Source organism: Fringilla coelebs (assembly GCF_963513975.1).
Source record: "Fringilla coelebs genome assembly, chromosome: 3".
In the NCBI taxonomy this organism is placed as follows: domain Eukaryota; kingdom Metazoa; phylum Chordata; class Aves; order Passeriformes; family Fringillidae; genus Fringilla; species Fringilla coelebs.
In genome coordinates this window covers 110,243,667-110,264,193 of record NC_140030.1, presented here as the reverse complement: position 1 = coordinate 110,264,193, position 20,527 = coordinate 110,243,667, and the positions used below count along the sequence as shown (strand labels likewise).

General features: G+C 45.2%; 1 protein-coding gene across 5 annotated transcripts in view; it reads left to right on the top strand.

The window, feature by feature from the left end:
- Positions 1–17,988, top strand: part of RTN4 (reticulon 4) — a 41,180-nt gene extending 23,192 nt beyond the window's left edge. For 3 of the 5 annotated variants that reach the window (XM_084203081.1, XM_084203080.1, XM_084203082.1), the window contains 6 exons: positions 7,552–7,759; positions 9,544–9,682; positions 14,763–14,832; positions 15,486–15,532; positions 16,448–16,506; positions 16,918–17,988. In XM_084203081.1, coding sequence (XP_084059207.1) covers positions 7,552–7,759; positions 9,544–9,682; positions 14,763–14,832; positions 15,486–15,532; positions 16,448–16,506; positions 16,918–16,960 — 566 coding nt within the window. In that variant the 3' untranslated portion in view covers positions 16,961–17,988. Of the gene's footprint in view, positions 1–455; positions 815–4,257; positions 4,345–7,551; positions 7,760–9,543; positions 9,683–14,762; positions 14,833–15,485; positions 15,533–16,447; positions 16,507–16,917 lie in introns of those variants that run through there. The other 2 variants (XM_084203083.1, XM_084203084.1) reach the window with 2 other exon arrangements.
- The last annotated feature ends 2,539 nt before the right edge of the window (positions 17,989–20,527 follow it).

Genomic DNA, 20,527 nt, shown 5'->3' with positions numbered 1-20,527 from the left:
TAAATGAAGGGAACAGTTAATTGTCAGTTCTGCAGCTGCCAACAGAGAATGCTGATGTAAAAAAAAAAAGGGGAAGGTGTTTGCTGGTAGGAATTAGGTAAAGGGCTGAGTAACTTTTTCTGCAGCCTTCCTTAAGAAGAAAAAATACAGCTGAGCAGCTCCTGGAGACTAAAGATACCAGCAAAAGGATTAATCATGTTCTTCATGAGCCTCTGCTTTTGTTCCAGGCACAGAAAGGGTCCTTTTCTGTTTCCCTTCACGCCGCTTGTTGTGAAGGGAGAAGTGTTACAAAGACGTCTCTGTTAGTCCTCCAGCAGGCAGACATTAGTTTACAGAAACCCGAGGGGAAGCCATACATCTGGGAGGTTTGTAAACGCCTTTGAACCTCTGTTTGAAAAGCAATCTATTTAAAGCTCGTCTGGTGACTACTTTTAGCCGGGCGGCGAAAAGCCGCTTAGCGCGGCCGGGCTGCGGAGCCCTCGCTGCCGTCCGTGCAGCGGGGCCGCCGTGCCGGAGCAGCCGCTCCCCGGGGCCGGGAGGAGCCGCTCCCGCCGTGCCAGCGCTCCTCGCCGCCGCTCCGGGCTGCGCCGGGCGCAGCGGGGCCGTGCGGTGCCAGCACTGCGTCAGCTCCACACCCCGTCAGCTGACCCGCTCCTGCAGCACCAGTGCAGCACCACTGCGGAGCCCGGGGAAGCCCATGGTTCCCTCCCTGGGCTGCAGGGCACTTCTCCCGCAGCTCTCCCCTCTTGGAATGCATAATTGATAATCCCAGCTGGAGAGATGGACAGTCAGCCGAGCAGTTGGAAGGACAAGGGTATTTATTTTTTCACCTTCTTTCCTTATTTTATTCCTTTGAGATGCCGCGGGTCGTTTTCAGCAAATGGTGTTTGTAGCGTGTATTTATTTGATTGTGAAATGTAGCCGAAGGTGTGGAGCCTCTTTGTGCCACGTGCAGAATTAGAAAAGCTGCAGGTTAAAATGGGTAAATAGGAGCAATGCAGAAGAATAAATACTTTATGTAGGTGAAACGGCTCGTGTGACACTGCAGATCTTTTCCAGTCCTACAGAGAATATTAATGAAGGGCTTGTTTTGGTATGCAGGGCACAAATACCGGCGTAGTCCCAGTTTAGTCCCTGGTCCTTGGAAATTTCGAGATTATTAATAATCTAACAATACTATCCATTAACTGTAAAACCCCACGTAATTTGCAGGTTATGTTTTAATATTTTTAAGAGGAGAAACTGCATGCCGGCTACAGCAGGGTGGGGATATTTTCTCTAAAAATCTGTTTGAAATATACCCTTAATCCTGTTTGCTTTGGATCTTTCATAATTCTGTCAAATACTAGGTAAAACTGTGTCTGATTTTTCAGAATTTACAGCCATAATATTAAATTGTTTTAGGTAAATAAGTAGCTGACCTTAAATTAGTGTGGTGCTGACCTTTGTTCCTGTAAGCACCAATGGGAGATCTCCGGTGTAAATCTCTGTGGATCATTACATTAGTGCTCAGTGTGTTAGAGTTTAAGCCTTATTTGAATAAGTAATCTTCATACTTTATCATCAGGACAAGCTTTAAAAAAAAATTAATTATCTCTAGATACTTAAATGTATTTTAAAGGGCCCTGTCATGCTTGGTGCTTGTGACGTTTTCCTCTTTTTTTTGGGAATTATTGTTCAAAATCTGGGGTTTTTTATATTCTACTTGGACAAAATTGCCAGCTCTCTGAAATCCATAGAATGCTTTTTCAGAACCTAAATATATAGCAAAAAAAATCCTGAAGGACTTTTTTTGATCCCTTGCCCCTGCAGAATCAGGTTCTTAAAGTTTAATCTTTTATTAAAGGGCTGTAAAATATCAGGAAAAATATTATGCAGTGTTTAGTAATATATTGTTGTTGATAAGTAAGTAATTTAAATGTTCAAGGCTTCATACGTCAGGCCTGAAATTCGTGGGGATGGGAAGAAAGGAAGGAAAGGGGGGGAAAAAAAAGAGGGCTGAGGTCGGAAGGTTTTGGTAAAAATTGGAAGGCAAGTTTCCTTTTTTTGTCTTCAGGCCTAATTTTCAGGTTTCTTTTACAACCAGCCTGGCAGGGGTGGTGCTGATCTGAAAGCACATTTCTAACCCTGGAATTTAAGGCCTTGAGAATAATGGAGTCTGTTTTGGTTTAAAGCCCCTGAATTTCACATTCTGAGCAGAGACCAGGTCTAAAAGAAAATGGAAGCAGAAATGAAGGGTTTCGGGGAAGCAGAAGATCCTGGTTCCTCTCCTTTTGCAGCTGCTCTTGAAGCCTGGTTTAGAGGGGCTTTTTTTTTGTTTAGAACAAGATGAAGATACTGTGTTTCACATTCTTCCTTCCTTAGGTCAGGCTCCAGTGGCATGGAAAATGGTGGGTAAAGTTCAGGGACTGATTGCACTATTCATCAAGCCCCAAAATAAATACAGAGGCAAATATTGCAACATGCTAAAAAATTACTTAAAAAAAATTAAATCTAAAACCAGAGAAGAGCAAAAACTACAATTTGTAGTTGGACTTTGCAGCTGAAACACTACTTCCTAATGAATATAATCTTAAATTTAGATTTGGTTAATGTGTTGTAGTTGAGGAACAGGCATAATGCAAGTGGTACAACCTTTGGCATTGATTAATACCTGTGGTATTGATCATCTAGATAGGATGAAACAGGTCTACCCTGGGAGTAGCATGAGTTTAATTTTTAATGCTCTTGAAGATAGGCCCCATGGAGTGATTGGTACTAAAAGGTAACATTTATTATTTAATTTTTAATGATTTCAAGGAATTGTCAGGTTTTAATGGCTGAATATTGATGTGATGGTATGGTGAACAGCACAGCTATACTTCCAGGTTATCCCAGGATTCTTTTCTAATTAATGAGCAGAAATCTCCCTGAATTTTGGTTTAACTTAGTTAACTGATGGCAAAGATTGCATAGGAAACCTCAATCATGAATAATCGGGGCTTTGGAATGGTTTTCCCAGTTGGCACATTGTGGACACGTGCACGAGCATCTGGTCAAGTAGAAATGAAAGGAAAATGTTGTTTTGGCTCATTAGGTACTATCTGGGAATTAATTTTTTTTTTTTTTTTTTTTTGAGAGTCTGGTAGTGTTTGCCTTGTTGTTCTAGCATGTACTTGTGAAATCTGTATCACTTTTTTTTGCTGGGGTTGGGGTGCAGGTGTGCCATGCCTGAGCTGTGCGTGGTGCAGCCTTGTTCTGTGCCTCTGGCACCCAGCTGGAGCCACCTGCCCATCGGTCCTGCTGGATGTGCTGCTCCACAGGGATGCCTGTCTCTGGGACAGGGACAGCTCTGTTGGTGGCAGTCCCACGTGCTTGGCACCACTTGCAGTCCTGCTGTCACCAGCCAGTTTCTCCAGCCAGGAGCTGCTGGTTGTTCCTGGCTTGCAAGGAGACGGTCAAGGACCAAACTGGCTTCCAACAACATTGTCTGATGAGGGTAAACGGAGGCTGCAATTTTGTGGGCCAGTTTCTGCTCCTGTTAGGATGTCAACCAGGATTTTGAATAATAACCCTGATGTAGGAAGCCTTGAAAATGTCAAACCCCAGTCTGTGGTGGTGCTCGACACACCAACCACTGGATGGCTGATGGCTTCTCCTGGGGGTTGGGCTGTGTCCAGTGGGACTGCAGGTCAGCACTCAGATTCTCTGCACAGAGATCAGTAGAAACCCTGAAGATCACATCCTGTGTGAATATGAAATTTATTACAAGTAAATGGAAAAGGCCTCTCTGAGCAGAAATGCAGAGCAATTTGTGGTTGTGGATTTTCTGCCCAGCAGCTTTTCCTGCTCGGTGACAGATGGGACATTGTGCTGCAGCCGTGCTGAAAGCTGCCGGTTCTCAGCGCTGTGTCCCATTTCTCTACTGGCACAACGCTAAACTGAGCCAGAAAAGGCTCTTCCCTGTGCCCCTCGCTGTTACTGGGAGAATGTAAAGGATCCATGCCTACCTTTCACGTCACAGAAAGGTTCCAGTGTAACAACGCCTGTAAATCGTGCAGTGTTTTTCCCCCTCTCCCCTCCCCTTCGACACAAACAGCCTTTCTTCGGCGCTGAAGCGCGGGGTTTGTTGGGCTGTGAATAGTGGCTAGCGGGGAGCTGTTCATTGTGCAGGCAGCCCGTGGCTCCGCAGCTGCATTCCGAGGATTTAGCGCGCAGGCGGCCATTGGCGGGGTTTGGGATGGCAGCGGGCGGAGGTTGCGTAGCTCCGACCTCCGAGTGCCCTCGCAGGAAGTGGAAAGCGCCGGGAGCGAGCCGTGCCAGGGCTGGGTGCTTGCAGCACGCTCAAGATGGATGCCAAAACGGGTTAGTTCCTTTTTCCTGGTTTTCTGTGGTACACGTGAGCTCGGCTCGCTCGCTTTTAATTTCTCTTTCTTAAAAAAATGAAAACCGAACAAAAACCCCCCAAAAAACAAGACAGGGTTGCTTGGTTCAGGGGTTTTTAAAAAGAGGATTATCAGGTTAAATGTATCAGACCGCTTGTTTTTGTCATTAAAACCCGATATGACTTGCTCAGTTTTAAGTTAAATATCTGAAAGGAAAAGACTTAAAAAAATATAGCGCCAAAGCTGTCGCAGCACTTGCTTTAAAAGCAAAATGTAACTAGATGAGTTGTGCATGTAAGGCACGGATGGTACAGGACTATTTTTAGACGTGCCAAGTGACAGTTCGTGCTTACCAAATGTAGGCAGCTGTTCTTGTTTTAGAATAGGCCTGCAAGACGTGCATTAATATTATTTATTTTATTATACTTCATATTGTATAAAGTGCAGCTCGGAACAGTTTCCATAAGGAAAAATGTTGCAGGGCTGTTGCTGAAAATGGGTTTGGGGTTTTTGTGTTTCTGGTTTTATTTTTAATCTGCTGTGCATATCTTGCGTGTAAGTTAAAGCCAGAAAGCTGCTTCTAGTAATGCTTTTAATCTTTTCCTTTCAAAATAAATGCAAAACTTGTTTCTGATCAATTAGAGAATACAGATGAGTGGCTTCATCTGCTTTCTTGGACTGCAGAACTACAAAGCAGTTTTTCAGTGGCTTAAACACCGAATTTCCTTTGAGGAATTTACGATGATACCAGATCCTTATGTCATTAAACCTACGCTCGTTTGGTCGGACTCCAAAAGGAGTGGAGATGAAATGAGGAAAAATGTTTTATGAGCAGCTTAACTGGTCCGGGAGCTCCTGGCTGGGGATTTTTCTTATTGATTACCGAGAACAAAAGACTTGATGGGTCGCTAAAGGCCATTTGGCTTGTGCTGTGTGCTTTAATTCCAGCAATGTACCTTTGTTTCTGGCATTCTGGAACTGTCATACAGACGAATTTCTCTTTTTACATTCCTTATAGCTGGGATAATGCATTAATGCATGGAATAAGTGATTTCCTATGAAGAGCTCACAGCTTTAAAGCTGTGCAGAGAGGAGGGAGCAGCTCGTTTACAGAAGTAATGCTGTCTGCAGGGCTCATACTGAATGTGTCACCTGATACAGGGGCAGCACCAAATTCGAGTGCATGGATGCTCAAATTGCAGCATTTAAAAATAAACATAGTTTTAGTACTTGCAGCAAATGCTCAAAAAAAAAAAGTTTGTTTTTTTTTTAAAGATGCCTTACATGATTTAAGAGCACAAAATCCACCAACTGCTTTTTTTGGCAAGACTGGTTGTGAAGATCTCACCCAGGTGTTGAGGCTCTTTGCAGCTCAGTTTAGGTTTGCAGGTTTACAAGGATTCTTAGGTCAGTCACACCATTTTGTTGATGTTTAATGCAAGGTGTGCGGAGACAATAATAGATTCTTTTGTGTCTGGAAGCAAAGGAAAAAACCGAAACAAAAAGTTAAATTTTGGGATTGCAACCCACACAACAGCAGATCTACAATGACTTGATTTTATTCATTTGAGTTTTACAAATATTAAGGACGGGTTGTGTTGCTTGGAGCCTGGGCTGCAGTGGAAGGAGGAGTTTGGATTGGAGGTGCTGGGAGAGCAGGAGCGTTGCCTCCGGGCAATGCTGCTCTATCTCTGCCCCCATATGTTTGTGCAGTCACATGGTGGCAGTGCCAGGCCCTGATCTGGCTGGCTCCTGCTTTCTGGGATGGTTTTGGCACAGCACAGGCAGCCAGGCTGGAAGAAAGGAGTGGGATGGATGGTGCTGGAGGGGTGAGGCTGTTCTTTCCACAGCACTTCTGGTCTGTGATAAACTGAAGGTCTTGATGCAGCTGTAACCTGGCTCTGTCTGTGGGGCTGCAGGAAACTTCTGCTGAAATGTGAATTAAATATTGAGGTTAGATACTTTGCATTAGGGTGGGTTTAAGTTTCTGACCGTGGTTTTCATCTTTCCTGCTATTCGGGAGCTATAACTATCCAGTATAGTTTCCATGTCAGAATAACTGAGAAGAACTTCAGCTCTCGAAAGTCTGGGAAAACACACCCCAGCCCCAGGGGCTTTGGCATGTTGTACCTACAAAAGGGTTACACAGACTTTGCCCTACAGAGGCTACCAGGTGTTGAATGTTGGAGCACGACTGTGTTTTCTTCCTGCAAGAAACAAAAAACAAATTCTATTTTTTAAATGTTTTTACAGTCATCCAAATAATTGTTCCAAGCTGTGATTAACTGTTTCACAGTTGATTTTGGTGATGTTTAGGATGAGGCAGGATTACTAAATGTGCAGTGCAATAGTAATAGGTTTCTGTAATTCATCTTGAACTCTGTCTCTGCTAGGTTATTGCTGTTAACAAACAGATCTGCAGTGGGTGTGTTAAGCCATTACCTATGCCTTGTGCAAGGGTGTACTTTGCTCTGAACAGTGATGCTAAAAATGGCACAATATTGTGTTCTCTAATGAGGGTCACTTAAGGAAAACTAAACTTGGTTTGCAAACGAAGTCTTCTGCATTGGAGCACAGCAGATTTAGCCTGGATTGACATTTCAGGGAGAGTATTCCCTCTTGATGGCTCAGTCTGTCACCTATAATCAACATTATAAACTCTCATGGGAATGCTTCCATCAAAAGAAAACAAAATGAACTGTTAATGAGTCTTTGAGCAGTGCCTTTGCCTCTACCAGGCTTGGAAAGATATAATGGTTTAGAGATCTGTTGGTGTCTTGTTATCTGTCCTCAGAGGGAATTGGAATCAATCTCTCCAGGGAGTGACCTCCACAAAATGCCCGACAATGAGAGGAAATGAAGCACAAACTGCTGTGGTTCTGGTGCAGAACACAGCACAGTAGCTGAAGAGATGAATTCTGACATTGCTTAAGGGCAGCATTGTTTTAGAAGTTGAACAATTGCATCTGGGGTAATCTTAATAGCAGTAATCCCAATAATCTGAAGTCCAGAGCTGAACCAGCACTAAATAACCTATTTCTAGTCGTGGTTTCAGCTCTGGTTTGATGGGGGTTCACAAGTTCCACTCTTGTGACTCTCAGCAGTCGAGTGAATAATGAAAAATTGCTGCCTTGATATGCATGCCAAAGCTGTCTTGTTCTAATTTCTTACCTCTTTTAAATTGTAGTTGTTGACCTCCTTTACTGGCGAGACATTAAGAAGACCGGGGTGGTGTTTGGAGCCAGCTTGTTCCTGCTGCTCTCATTAACAGTGTTCAGCATCGTCAGCGTCACAGCCTACATTGCCCTGGCCCTGCTCTCTGTCACCATCAGCTTTAGGATATACAAGGGAGTCATCCAGGCAATCCAGAAGTCTGATGAGGGCCACCCCTTCAGGTGAGATTTTTCTTTTCATTAAGCAAAATGGTGTTGTTTTGGAGAGCAGCAGTGTTGGTGCTGCCAGAAGCAGTGGGTGACACGTGCTGTTAAGATGTTGCATAATAATGAAAATAGACTGCACTGAAAAATGTGTTTCCTACTTTCAGATTCTCAGGAGTCATTCAGTAGATACAGAAAAGGGACTGAGGGCTTGGTGAAAGGGATGGAAAAATCAGAATAAATGTAGCAGGGTTTTAAAGCATGACAAAAAGCTGCTTAATTCTTTTTAAAACTTTCAAGACCTTAAAAATGTCTGGTTTAGTTTGTAGCTGTGCTTCCCACTTGCAAGGTCATTGACAGGGTCCAGGTACCCACTGCTGCAGAACTGCCTCTTAAGAGAAATGAAACCTTATTAATCTGTGTTGAAGAACTTGTAGGAATGTGGGATTCCTGTTTCCCTGCCAGCCCTGTCCCACTCTGCCCAGCCTTGCTTATCCCTGTTATTAATGAGTGAAGTGGCTCAGTCTCCCCTTGCAGTTTTCAGAAAGTCCTTTTTGCCCCTCTATCCACAGCCCTCTTACTAATTTGATAGTATTCCATCTTCTGTGAGGCAAAGCAAATTGTAGGTTTCCCTCTGTTCCTCCCAGACCATGTGCAGTGTCTCCTTTTCCAGTGGAAGCCAGTCTGGGACAAAATTCTGGGGAAAAAACACCCCTCCCTTTAGGGTGAATATTCCCAGCTGAAATCTTGCTTGCTTCTCATTATCTAAGCAACAATTTCAAGCTTTTTCTTAGTAAGAACAAGCAGAACTTCTACCTGTACTCTTTCTGCAGTTTTTTTTCTAAAAACACTGATATTCCTAAGTAGTTTGCAGACATTCTTGCCCAGCATATCTGGTTGCTTACTTTTTTCTGTATAGCTTCTCCACAAGAAGGATATTTTTGCTTGAAAAATCCTGTGAGAAGAATTGGATTTTTGATGCAGGTGCTGAGTATCCTGTGGATGAGCTGGGGAGGGTGAGCAGATGGAAGCCAAGGGTGGATGGCAGAATGTAGCCTTGAAATGGCCACTTGCTGCAGTTACCATATGAAGTGTTTTCATTTGTCTTGGACTTGCCACAAGGTCATGTTTAGTTTTGCCTTAAATGACATACATGGGAGCATTGTGCTATTTTCATATTAAAAAATCCCCAAATAAAACCACCCCAAAGCAGGATCCCCTAAACAAAAGTTTAACAAACTGTGAAATGAGCTCCATTTTACAGATGTGCTGCATTGCTCCTTCTGCCTGCAAGTGCACATGAGATAAATAATTCATACTTTCTTTAAAGACTCCAAATTGCCATAGCCACTGCAACTACAGATAAGTGACAGTGGAATGGAAAGAACATATAACCAGATAGGGGTTTATATCTTTTATGGAAAAGAACTGCTTTCACTAGCTGTAAGAATTTTTTCTAGCAAATGAGAAATTCATCTCATTTTGCTGTGCTATAGTGTGTTACAGCTTGATGGTAACTCCACAGGGGCCTTCCAAGGGCAGAAATGGATATATTGCTTTTGTAGGGCCTTGTCTTAGCCCACCCACCTTTTTTGCCTGGTGCAGGTGACTGATTCAATAGCAGTGAGAAAAAACTGGTTGGCTAAGAATAACTGTGGTTAGTTCTGTTTGTCCTTTCAGCATTCCTCACACTGTGAAGTTTGTTTCTCTCTAGCCCAAAAAGGAGGTTCTATTGATACTCTGAGACATAGCTCAGGACATTGCAGCACTTTCACACTGAGGTTTCCTGGCTGTCTCTGCAGGGCTTACCTGGACTCGGATGTGGCCGTGTCGGAGGAGCTCATCCAGAAGTACAGCAACGTCGTGCTGGGCCACGTCAACGGCACCGTCCGGGAGCTGCGGCGCCTCTTCCTCGTCGATGACCTGGTGGATTCCCTCAAGGTGAGTTGGCCTCTGTGAGGGCATTGCTGCTGACCCAGGCTAGCAGAGCCTGCTGCTCCTTGCAGAATGAACAGTGGCTCTGCTTAAGTAAATAACGAGGTGGAGTTTGCTCTTGGAAGTGTTCGGCACAGGGCTGGATATCGAGTGCTGCCTTCCGTGGTGGGGTAGCTGTAAAGGATAACTTGATCTACATGGAAAGCAGAAGTGAGCTGTGGCTGCCTGCAGCTCCCTGTTCTCACTCCTTGCTGGTGCCCCTCACAGCAGCAATCTTCAATAAAAACAAGCCATGCTCCAGTCTGGGCATTGGGGGTGTGTCACTGATGCCTGTGTGTCCCTCTGGAAGATGTGGCTCTGGCCTAGATTGTCCCAGCCTGCTTTGGAGTTGGTTTTCTGTTTGTGTTTAATGCACAGCTCCCTGTCTTTAAACAGGAGTTGTTTTTCCACTTCCTGCTGGAATGGTGAGGATTGAGTGATGCCCTTGGGTTACTGGGAAGGTGGACACTCGTTCCAGCCCCTGGATTTGGGAGTGAAAGCTGCTGTTTTTAGTGATGGGAATTACTGAAATGGGGATTGCAAATTACTCTAACCAGTGTGAGCAGTGCTGTGTAGCTGCTAGAGTCCGTCCATATAGAATTTAATGGGATTTACTGAGAGTGGCGGAGCACAACCGACTGTGAAGAATAGTAATAAATTAAACACAGTGTAACCAAAACAAACAAACAAAACAAACACCCCCCCCCCCCCCCCCCCCCCAAAAAAAAAACCGGCAAAACACAGCAAAAAAAACCCCTCCAAAATAAAAAGATTGGCTGAAAACCCTTCAGTTTTCTTCTGGGACAATTGTATTCTCTCCTTTCAAGCTCTAATTACATTTTTTTGTTTTTGAAACTGGTGTTTCCTTTACCTAGTGCAGTGTGTTGTCCACTTCTTTTTCAGTTTGCTTAATCTTCTTGAAAAAACTTGCATTTATCCTGCAGTAAATCCCCTTAGTGCTTTGTAAAGTCCTTTGAGTTGTTGTGGAGTTGGGGGAGGGGTTCCTTGTGAAACTGGGGAAAACCAGGCAGGCTGTCCAAGCCTTTGTTGTAACTGTGCAATAGAAACCTGCAGGCAGATCTTGGAATCTTACCCAGAGTTTGCAGATCCAGTTTCTCATTGTGCTCCAAGTTAAACACAGTTTGTGCCAGAAAAGCTGCACCTGATGCCCTGCAAGGGTCCTGCAGTGAGGCAGTTCCCTCTGGAAGCAAGAGGAGGTGTAAGGGGGCTCTGCTGCTCCTGGGACAGATTTCTGTTCTCAGGAGGGAGAGAGGAGGTGGAGTGTTGGCCTGGGGGTTGTGCAGTAATCTCCCTCCTCCTGAAGGGCTTTGCAGGAAAAGGCTTTTGAGGAGCTGGTTGTGCATTCTTTTCTGCACAACCAGCTCCCTGCACAATCGTTTCTTTTCTGTTTTTTGAGACATGATCAATAGTGCTGCTGCCAAAGTCCTGTTTGGATCTGATTATCAATAGCACAGAAGAACTCAGAATCACGAGGTCATTTGTGTTTCTGATCAAGCCCTTTGTGATTCGTGCCTTGGTCTGAGTTAGGTGACTTCTCACACCATTTGTGTAGGGATCCCAACCCCTTGGAGTAAAGGAGAAGGAAGCAGTGAGAAGCCAGCTGCTGTTCCAGTGAATACTGGTCTAAAAACAAGGCCTTCTGGAGGAATTATGTTAGAACCAGAATTAATTCCAGCCAGAATGTCTTCAAGGCACTCTAATCACTTAAAATACTACTGTCCATAGGAGAGATGTGTTTATTCAGCTGAACTAATTCATTTCCCCTCTCTCCTTCTGACATTTAAAATGTTTTATGTAGGTTAATTAGTCTAATTTATGGTAGCTGGAAACAACCCTTTATCAGAAACCAGTGAATGTCAGGACAGTTCACAAGCACACGTTACTGATTTTGAAGAGTTTGTGCTTGAGGAGAACATTGGGATTCCAGGGTCTTATGTAATATAATGGCCCTGGTTTAAAAAATAAAAATATCTTGGCTTGTGTAGTTTAAACATCTTCACTCTAGGAAACCACATGTTTATGTATAATTCAAGTTACACAGCTCTAATGTAGAAAACGTCTGCAGGTCAGTTCATTGTGTGTAATAGTTCTGACTGTAAAATCTGTCTTGTTAAGATTTTTTTCTTCTTTATTAAACAATGCTTCAGTCAGGGGAGTCTTAAAATGGACTCCAAATATTTATGCAGCACAAGGAGAAATTCCTCACAGCTCTTGAGGAGTAACTCCAGAGGAGCCCTTGCCAGAGCCCCAGGAGAAGCTTCATTTTGTCCCGGTAAAGGCTGTGCTGGTACTGGGCATTGCTGCTCTTGCTCAGCTGAGGCTTTGAGGAGCAGAGCTCTGTAATCTGAGTGTTCTGTAGCAAAGAAGGGGCATGGGGCACTTCTGGATTTGCCCATTTTGACTGGCAAAACTGGGTTCAGTCCATCAGCCACCCAGGCCTTTCACTGGTGGGCAGGTCCCTGGAAGGACCAAGCTTGGCTCCTGAGCTTCCCCTCATCCCAGGCAGGTGGGAGGGGCAGAATCAGCTCTGGAAGTGGATCCTGGGCTGCCTTCTGCTTTCTTTTTCTTGTCTTAGAGCTTCGTTTAGAGGTGTTTCAGGGAAGGTTTTTTTGTGTTTGTAAAGGTCTCTTAGGTGTGTTACAGGTAAGCTTTGTTGTGTCTGTGAGGGTCTCTGGGTTTGCATAGTTTATAAGAAAATAGAGACCAGTAAGTAAATGTTGGATTGAGAGGGACTCCAGGATGGATCCTGGAGAGAGCTGTTTGAAGTGTCAGAGGAGTGCAGAGAGAGGAGTTGTGGGATCAGAGTCCCTCTCCCATCCAGTACTATAAGTGTAGGGGCTTAAAACCTGCACATGCAGCAGTTCATGGTTCTGCCCTGATGCTGCTCTGGACAGACTTGGGGTGGAGAGAAGCTTGTGTAATCAAATGTGAACTCCTGGATTTTGCTCTTTCTTGAACCATAAATTCAATGCTCACTAAAATAAGTGATAGTTCTGATAATTATTGGACTTTGGGATTGATTTGTGTCTTGTTACCCCTGTGCTTACGTAAACTCGCATTTTCTGCCCTGGGCAGAGTCATCAGCAGTGTTCCTGGCTGCTGAGCTGGCTGGGTGGTGCTGGGCTTCAGGAATTGTGTCCATGGTCAGGACCTGGATAGTCAGGTATAGTAGTCAGATATCCATGACAGCAGGTTATGGATTGCTGTTGGGATGCAGGAGAACCACTGTAAGCCATCACACCCTCGGGGGCTCTTTGCCCAGTGCAAGCTGGTGCCTTCCTTCCCTCTGGTGGATGTGCTGCACATGCAGGCCGCTCCAGCATGGAAGTGTTTGCTCCAGTAAAATGGCTGGTTAGCTCCAGAGACAGATCAGCTCCAGGCTCACTCTGGCATTGCAGGGTAGAACTGGGCCAGGGAGTTCAGCAAATCTGCTTTATTTTCCTTGAGAAACCTGTCAGAATCCCTCAGCTGCTAGGAATGGTACAGCCTCTCTGAGGGTTAACTTTGTGCCTCTCCAAGGGTGAACTTTGTGCTCCTCCCTGGTGCTACTGTGTCACATCTCAGAAGTGGTGACAGATAAAGAAATGCATCACTTGCAGTTAATGCACCTGAATTTTGGACAGGATCAGTTTTGAGTGAAGCTCTTGACGTCAACTTGATTTTGTTTTAGGGATCATGGAATTAAACTTGTATTGACTATCAATGCCCTTATCTTGTGGCTGGCTGTTGATTTTGTTTGGTTTGGATATTTTACATCTTTTGATAAGCTAAAATTGGATGTTGGGATACATAAGTTCAGAGTAGCTCGGCTGCAGGCCAGTTACCAGGGTCCTGGCTCACACCCACACTCCTGCAACCATGCCTTGTTTCCCTTGCCAGCACTTTGTGCCCATCCTTTCCTTGGGTGTAGCTCCTGCTGATGGGAGTGTTTCCATCTTGGATTGTTCACTGTGCCCAGGTCTGCCCTCCCTGGTGCCAGTGCCAGCCTTCTCATGATGTGTCCTGGGTTCTGGTGGAAAACCATGTGCTGAGCTGACCAGGCCTGGGGGTCTGCTCTGTGCAGAGCAAGGAATAAACACTGGGGAAGCTGCTGCTCCTGGCTGCTGCTCAACTCCTCAGCAGTCCTGCAACTCTAGAAGAAAGCGGCTGATTTTCCTTGGGAGGAATCCTACCCTGAAATAGAGCTGACAGCCCTGGATCCCCTCCCACTGCTATAGGTCAGAGGTGTGCCTGGGACACTCCACCTGGCACTGAGTGTGGGCAGACCTTTGTGTGGAGCTGGGAAGCAGAGCTTGTTGTCTCACCAGGAGCTGGACAAATGCTGTCAGCTGGGAGGGAGAACGGGGCTGAGATAGGGAGCCAGCAGTGGTGGCAGTGTGGGGCCTTAGGGATGTCTTTGCTTCTGAGCTTGGCTCTGACCTGGAGCCAGCTTCCATGTTTAGAGCACTTTTCACTCCTCTCGTTCCTAAATTTTTTAACATCCAAAGTGTCTTTGGGCTTTTTGAAGGAGAAAAGGTGAATCCAGCCCACCCTACCCCATTAGGTCAGGCTTTTCCTGATGTGTCAGAGCCTCTGCCTGGCCTGGTCAGAGCTTGGCTGGGCAGGTGGGTGGACACTCGGGTGGCAGCAGGGCCACCACACACAGGTGTGACCTCCTTTCTCTCTGGCTCTGTCATGCACCAGCCCTTTGGCCTCTCTTAGCCTGACGTGTCCCCTCTGGAGGATGGGAGGTAGGAGCTGTGTGTTTGCCCATCGTTCTCACCGTGGAGCTGGCAGTGCCCTGGGAAGGCGCAGGGCAGTGTTTGGGCGCTGCTGACTCGGGCTGAATCCAGCCCCGTGACCTGGGCGCAGGAGGCCCCGTATCCCGTTACTGAATCCGCCAGCCAGCTCACCAGGCAGCTCTGGTTACAGGAGCTGCACAGGGCTGAAGTGCACTTTGGGGCTCTTTGGATGGGTATCTGTGCTTACAGCAAATGGGATGTCCTGGACACAGAGTGGGTGCTGACGGGCTCTTTTTCCCTTGCAGTTCGCAGTGTTGATGTGGGTTTTCACTTACGTTGGTGCCTTGTTCAATGGTCTGACATTACTGATCCTGGGTAAGTGTTTGACTTGTGTTACACACCTGGCACACCAAATAACCTTGGGAAGGCAGTGGGGTCTGGTCACTGGGAGGCTGATCCTGTAGCCTTAAGATGTTGCACTTCTAAGTTCCTTTTTTTTGATAATACAACAGAACAGGTAATTTTGAGTTGTGTTGTTGAATTCCTTGGGATTGCTGATTTCCAGACATTACATGGTTAATAGGCAGGTTTGTTGTGTGTGTGTCCCTGTCAGGCTTAGCCTGCCCTGAATGTCATTGCTGTGCTGGGACTTAGGAGGAGGTGCAGGATCTGCTGTGGCCATGTCCCACTGCAGGATTTAATTTCTTATATCCCAGAGCAGGCTGGCTTTCAGGTGTCAGAACCAAAAGATGCCTGAGCAGCCTTTGGGAAGAATTTGCATGACCCACCATGAAAAAGTGACCTATGACCAGACGTAACTGTACTGCTGGTGAGACCTGGGGAACAGCTCAGGCTCTCCTTAGTAGGGATTATTGAGTTTTCTGGCCAACAGTTGGTGGATGGGGCTTAATTACTCATTTTGCTTGTACCTTTTTGCAAGACATATCAAGGTGTGGAAACCAGTCTTTGTTCTGCCTGAACACCATCCCTGTTGTCGATATTTATGAATTTGATGTGCTCTTTTCCAGCTTTGATTTCGCTCTTCAGCGTTCCTGTTATTTATGAGAGACATCAGGTGAGTGTTTAATAGAATTCATTAAATGTTTCATAAAATCAGCTTGAAGCAAAACAAGAAACAAGTAATTAAAATTAATTTCAGTCTTCTGAAATACTTAAAGCCTTTAAAATAGGCCTTTTCCCAGGAACCAGGGCCAGGGAACACTAGTTCAGCTAGAAGTTCAGAGTGTGCAAGCTTTCCCTTTTCCTTCTTGGTGGAAGAAGAGGTTTCCCCAGCAAACAGTTCTGGAAAAGGCCTGATGAACTTGGAGGCCTTTTCTGCTGGTCCAGCTTTGGTCAGGACTGGAGCAGCACAGGGCACGGTGTGTAAATCCTGCCGTACCTTTTGGAGTTGATATTCGGGATTGGTTTCCCAAAGCTCTGTGGAATTTGTAGCCCTGGCAAAAACAGGAGGTGGGAGCTGCTTGGCCCAGTCCAGGGCTGCTCTTGGGGAGAGACTCCCATGTAAAAGGAGTAGGGAGGAAGGAGCCAAAGTGAAATACTTGTGATTAAATTATGGCCAGGGCTGTCTTGGGCAGGTCACTGCACAGGAGGGGGGAGCCAGCTCTGGCTTAGCCCTTCGTCTCCCCTTTCAACAACAAGGCAGCCGTGGGGGCCGGGCTGGCACCGGGGGAGGCCGGAGCAGATGGCAGAGCCTCATGGGGTCCTGACCAGGCTCCTCCTCCACAGGGAAAGGGGGCCCTGGAGCCCCAAGGCAGGAGCATGGGCAGTGAGTGTGTGGGGCTTAACCAGAGCTGCTCAATCCTCTGGCTGGGCTGCAGCCTAAGCTGGTTACCCGGCCTGGCCCAGCTAAGCAGCTTTACTGTTCTGTGGGGCCCACAGGGGCCCAGCCCTGCTCCCACAGAGTTCTGTGGGACTCAGCCAGGCTGCAAAGGAGGAGCTGGGCTGTAACTTCTTTCTGCTTCAATTCCAGGCCCAAATCGACCATTACCTGGGACTTGTGAACAAGAATGTCAAAGATGCCATGGCAAAGTGAGTTGGTGTGGGTTTATTTATTTTCCTTTGTACAGATAACAGTTCCTGGCACATGTGGCACTCCTGTCTAGGGCCAATGTGTTCTTCCATGTGCCAGGCCGAGGAGGGAAAAGGTCTCAAACTCTGGACTAGTTAAGAAATGAGCTCCTTTATTGCTGATGCTGTATTGAAATGAGCCTCTGTTATTTCTAATAGAAATCTGTGTATGTGAGCCCATTAGTGATACTTGAGCCCCTCAGCAGGTGCAGTTGAGGGGGAAAGGAGAAGTTCAGCAGTGTCATTGGGCTCTGAGAATAAAGCTGTGTTGTGAGGGTTCTTTTCACATGTTGCTGTTTGTAAGGTTCTGTTTAACCTTTCCTTTTTTGTTACTCAAACTTACCTTTGTCTATTTTCTTTTTCCTCTTGCAGGATCCAAGCAAAGATCCCTGGGTTGAAGCGCAAAACTGAATAAAAAAAACCCGAAGCAACTTATCAATAGGAAAGAAAGTTCATCTTTTAAGGGGGAAAAAATACTCATTGGATTTACCTGGGGAGGGTCAGGGAATAGCAAACCCCTTGACATTGCAGTGCAATTTCACAGATCTTTATTTTTTAGCAACGCAGTGTTTGAGGAAAAATAACTGTTTTGACTGCCATGTGTTTTATCATCTTTAAGTATTGTAAGCTGCTATGTATGGATCTAAAACTAATCATCTTTCCTTATCCTGTGTGCAGCACTGGCTAATACAAACGACTGAGACAGCTGTACATTTGCTTCATCAGAGGTAGTTCCTGCTGCGTGCTGGAGGTGTAGAGCAGGTGGGGCAGAGGAGAACACTTCCCAGTTTGTGCACTGTGTATGGTCTGTGTAGATTGATGCAGATTTTCTAAAATGAGATGTTTTAGAAGAATATACCAGTTTAGCAAGTTTTGAAAAATCTTGCCTTTTTGGTATGAGTATAGCTGTATTGTGATTTTGTTTTATCAATTGCCAATATATATATATATATATGTGTTTCACAAAGCTTAGATCTTTCAGCTGCTCCACAGTGCTTTGTACTTCAGAGAACTGACTGAGGCCTGGACGAGCTCCAGAGCACACAAGCTTGAGAAACTAAAAAGTCTCTGTAAACACTGGCATCTGTTGGAAACAACAAAAGAGAAATGAACAAAGAACCTCCACACAGAGTAAAAGAAACTTACAGCATACACTTTGTTGCACAAACGTACAGTAGTTGATCTTGAGCAAATAATTCTCCAGCTTTCAGACTCTGATAATCTGTGGACCGAGTATCTAATGCTGCAAATGTTGTTTGGAAACTTAAAGCCCTGTCCTGTTATGCAAGAAATGATAAGTGAAAATTTATACACTTGCAGTTTGAGCTGTACTGAACTAAGTCTGTGGAATGCATTGTGAAATGTAAAAAAATCCCAACAAAAAAGGAAAAAAAAAAACCAACCCCAAAACCCCAAGTATCAATAAAGCTTATAGACATAAAATTATACCAGTATTTGGCTTTCTTGAGGCAAGTTTAATATATTTGTGTTTATTTGAAGTTCATTGTGATAAATTCCCATTGTCCATGGTGGTGGCAGTAGTGTCCAAGTAGAGCGCGGTGCAGGGCGGGTTTGTCACGGTCCCTTTTCTTCCTCTGCAGCCCGTGAAGGAGCTGCTCAGGGTCACCTCCAGTGTCCCAGGGAGCTCTGGAAGGGTGGTGGAGTTTTGAGACAGGAATGGTTGATGCCATTTTCAAGTTTGACGGAAATAAGTCCCAATAATCTTTCCAGGTCAATGTGTTGATGCTGATTTAAGAGCTGGACATTTGAAAACTTGTGTACAAATTTATTTGAGATGCAGATTTTAACTGAATGGCATCTTGGCCATTGAAAAATAGAAATTCATGCATTAATATTTCATTTTACAGTAAAATACAGCATTACTTCTGAGCATTTTATACAGGAAGCCAGACCATAGAAACATACAAACCATAGGTAAGTGTTTTCCTGACAGACACTATTGCTTGAAGATATTTCTCACATCACTGTTGATTAATTCCTTCTGCCACACAACTGGTTTTATTTGGGATACAATCAACATGGAAGGAAGGCAAACATGAGTGGTCACAACATAGGCAGAGGTGCTCACTGCTGGCACCACCTGACAGAACAGGATTTGATCCCGAAGGTTTCTTTGAAAAAAAGACTGCATAGGGACTCGTACTGTGTATCTGACAAACTGCTCTGCTGTATAGTCATATAAGGCATTAATAAATTCAATTGTAAAAAAAAAAAAAAAAAAAGTGATTCTTTGAGGTTGCTGAAGCACTTTGTGTGTTAAACAGACAGGAATCCACTCCTTTAATGGGATGTTTTTGCTACTTTTCTGTGCAGTGGGCAGCAGAAACGGACTGGCAGGAAGGTTCCAGAGTTCAAAATCCTATTGTCCTGAACTGGGACTAAAGCACTATTGCTTTTCAGAGACTAAATGTAAGTCTAAATGTTTTATTTTGGCCTTTTTTTCCTTTAATTAAGAAAGGTAATTTCAAAATATGGATGTTGTTCCATGCCCAGAATCTTAAGTATCTTAAATATTTGTTCTGACATTGCCCATATTTGCTATTACTTTTTAAACTTTCTCCAGTTCCACTGTCCCTTGAGTTTTTGGTTTTGACAACATGTTCTAACACATAGTGAAGGCTTTTGAGTTGCCTGTTGGGAATATCTGTCCGTGGTTCCGCTTTTCCACGGAGGCAGCTCTCCTTTGATCTCAGCTGTCCCCCAGGCCAGGACAAGGGGCTCTGTGGGGTGAGGGAGAAGCAGGGAGAGGGAGAAGAGCCCAGAGTCAGCCACAATGACCTTTTTCCAAAAAAAAAAAAAAAAAGGCTGCATTTCCTTGTACCAGAGGACTTATGGTTTACTTACAAGCAGCATGGACTGGCTGGAGGGCACACATAGCCCTACAGGGACATTCCAGGGATTCCTTTGGAGGCTTAGGACCCCCCTCCAGAACAGGAAATAGGGATTGATGGAGGCTTTCCCACCAGGCCAAGATTCTGGCTGGCCACTGCCTGTAGGAGTGTAAAGCACATTTTCCCAGAAAGGGGGAGCATGCAGGAACACTTGGGGAATGACTCCCTCAGTCTTGGTGTTAAAATGTCTTAAACCAAGTCTGTCCAAACCCTCTCCTCTCACTCACTGTTGGAGTTGAGCTCGCACTGCTGGCTGCAGGAGCAGCTGCCCAGGAGCTGGAATGCCTCACTTAGGCCTTCTGACAGCACAGAGCCGCTCGCTGTTGGAAACGGGGCGGAATTCACTTGGGAAGGTATTAAAAAACCAAAGCAGAAAACAGGGATCATGTAAGTACCCAGCTGGAAAAGGTGAGAATGGTTTAGCCCTCCTCTGGGTGAGAGTCATAGCACCGTGTGTGGAAAGCGGGTGGGGGGAGGCAAGGCTGCAGCCCAAACTACTAGAAAATTATTCCAAGGCACTTCATGGATAGAAAATTCTGCCAAATATATATATTTAAAAATAAAATGGACTTAAAAAAAAAGGGATACTTTGCTCCTTCAATTAATGAAAGCTGAAGGGTTACCTCCCACCTCCCCAGCCTGCTCATTAAATGCTCCCAGCTTTACTGAGTGCACCAAATTGGGAGTTTTAAGCAGGTGTGGTTAAAACCTACCCACCTTTTGAACTTTGTTCAAGCCACAAATTTGAAAATTAAAGGGCCCAGCATTTTGTCAGCATTTTCTCCCTTTTCAGACATGGTTTGAACAACACAGTATTAGGCAAAAGCAGCTTTGTGAGTGAACTGTTCATCCCTTTGGGATCCCCAGGTTACCCTTCAAACCTCAGCTTCCTTCGCAAGGGTGTCAGGCTTTCCAAGGCCAGCTCCCATTCCCTTTTAGTAAGTTGGGATGAGTGATCTGGAAATGTCAGCCTGCAGCAGGGCTGGGATTCCTGCAGCCAGAGGGGCATTCCTGGCTGTCCTGGCCAGCGCAGCCCTCACTGGGGCAGGACAGCAGCAGCCAGAGGCTCC